This window comes from Perkinsus marinus (assembly GCF_000006405.1).
Source record: "Perkinsus marinus ATCC 50983 genomic scaffold scf_1104296965864, whole genome shotgun sequence".
Taxonomy (NCBI): Eukaryota; Perkinsozoa; order Perkinsida; family Perkinsidae; genus Perkinsus; species Perkinsus marinus.
Window position 1 is genome coordinate 116920 of NW_003204184.1, and position 2224 is coordinate 119143.

Below are 2224 nucleotides of genomic sequence, written 5' to 3' on the forward strand. Positions count from 1 at the left end.
CGTCTACTTCACGCGCCACAAAATTACGCGCTCGCCCAGAACCCAACGCAATCTGACTGAAGGAGACTAATGTGCTTGGATGTTGGGCTGCCGAGTAATAGCCTCCGTATAGGCACTCAATGACTTCTGTAGCTCTTCGACCTTCGTACGTAGCGCGACAATCCTGCACAAAAGCAATACTCCACTCCAGATCGTTAGGAAAACAGAAGCCGTCATACTGGACTACACCATTTCTCGGCCACACAAAAGCAGCTCACGATTGACTTTAGATAGTATGAGCAATCGATTTAGTTTTCGGATGGACTAGCATCCACTTCGAATAGTTTTTAAGACTTAAAAATCCGTGCCGCTCTCACTAAACCGCCAACTTCCAGCTAATTGAAGAAATATTAGTGCAAAACCAAAGCGATCAGGCAGATCAGTGACTCCCCGAAGATTCAGAATAGGTCGGCACGCTGCATGAACTCACTCTTTTTCATTCACTAGTATAGAGCATTTGGCAATCTCAAGATCCTGATCAGTGGGAGAGGACGAGTCAAGCTTCTTCTGTTGTGTGAGCTGTCCTCTAGTTAGGTCAATCAGCCGACAATTAGCATGCCACAGCTCCTCTGAGGGAAAAGGCAGATCAACCACCATCCAATCTACTCACCTACTCATCATACTCAGTCAAGGATGAGGAGCATCCTTATATGGTCCCCTATCTTGACACATCCCACAGATGGGCGGGATAAGCCCTCAAACTCAATCGCGCTAGAGTGTCTAGTATTACTCCGCTGTAAGTCCTTCAGCTGACTATCCTCCCGCCGCCGCTTCAGAAGATCTATCACATGAGCCATCTTCGACTCCAAGGCCGCTTGACGTGCCATGACCCTAACACTCACGAGTATACTAACAGCAGTAGACGACTGGGCCCCCCTCCTACGCCTGTTGCCGCTTCGTCAACCGCATGGTGAGAAGTACCGTCTCACCCACCTCCTCCTCAAGTACCGACAGACGGTTGATCAACGCCTTCTGTCGCTCCTCATAGGAGGCCTGCAGCTCCCGTAGTAGACCAGCTACCCGCAGAGTCTGCCGTATCTTAGCATGGGCTTCCGCCACACGCTCCATCACAACAGACGAATCACCACCGACTAACCGCTTTGAACCTATACACACTATATACCGAGAACTGAGCATCAATACCGGAGTATCAATACTCTGTTCATAACATATTCAAAGTAGTCATCACCTCACCCCGCTTACTACCTCCTGATACGCCTTCCAAGAGGCGTGCCCACTCAGCGGCTGATTCCGGAGTATCTGTTGATGAAGATCCATGGACCGAGTTCGACATGATCAAGGAACTGCAACAGCCGTTCGCCCGACAGCGAATAACATAACACTAGCGACACTGTATGTGACTAGTCAATAGGTTATGGCGAAAACCCCATTAAGGGACATGGCAGTACAGCAGCACGTTACATAGGTTCTCGAACTTCTACATTGTAGAACTATCTACAAGCACCTCACCTTCTCCTCCAGCATTCTACTAAGCGCCCTATCTTACACAGTTTCATTTGTCGACTAATATAGCGAATGGTCATATAACTTCTCAACTATCGAGTATATCGAGACTGTACCACTGCCGCTGCTCATTTGCTCACCACTGCCCACCGAGGGCATGGGCCCGCCTTCCTGCCCAACCGAAGTTCATTGCCTATATTCTATACTCGACCAAAGAGCACCCCAGCGATGAAAATTCATATCAGCGATTGCTGCATTGCCACACATTCGTTGCATGCCAACAACTACCATGCTACCAATAGCGTGGGATTTCTCTCTGGAATTCTAACTACAGGGTGCCAGCATATACAACTCATGGCTGGCGCCTACTACATTGCTTATGAAATGTTGGACAGGAATCGCCCAGCCGGATGGGTATTGCCAGCTTAGGACTTCAGTAGTAGCTACAACCCTCCTCATCCCAACTAACCCCGCCCCCCCACCACCAAGGGACCCCATAGGCCATTCGCAGTGAACACGGCATCCTATGACAGCCCGTAATCGGAGCTCTGATCGTAAGCATTCCTGTCTTGTCCGAAAATGTATACCAAATTCGGCCCAAATCGCCCTTGATCAAAATAGTACAGCGAACTGCAAGCTGATCTAAGTACCGCACTCTAGAGCGACAACTGATCCGTATCGACGTCTACTTTCCAACAGAGGGGCGTCACTACTCAATAAA

At 49.2% G+C, this 2224-nt stretch overlaps 1 protein-coding gene across 1 annotated transcript in view; it reads right to left on the reverse strand.

Annotated features, from left to right (window-relative positions):
• Nucleotides 1–1107, reverse strand: part of Pmar_PMAR008991 (hypothetical protein) — a gene marked incomplete at both ends in the record, with an annotated part of 1578 nt that extends 471 nt beyond the window's left edge. The window contains 4 exons of the mRNA XM_002769445.1: nucleotides 28–56; nucleotides 470–608; nucleotides 770–870; nucleotides 923–1107. Of these exons, the coding sequence (XP_002769491.1) occupies nucleotides 28–56; nucleotides 470–608; nucleotides 770–870; nucleotides 923–1107 (454 nt within the window). The remainder of the gene's footprint in view (nucleotides 1–27; nucleotides 57–469; nucleotides 609–769; nucleotides 871–922) is intronic.
• Nucleotides 1108–2224: the final 1117 nt, after the last annotated feature.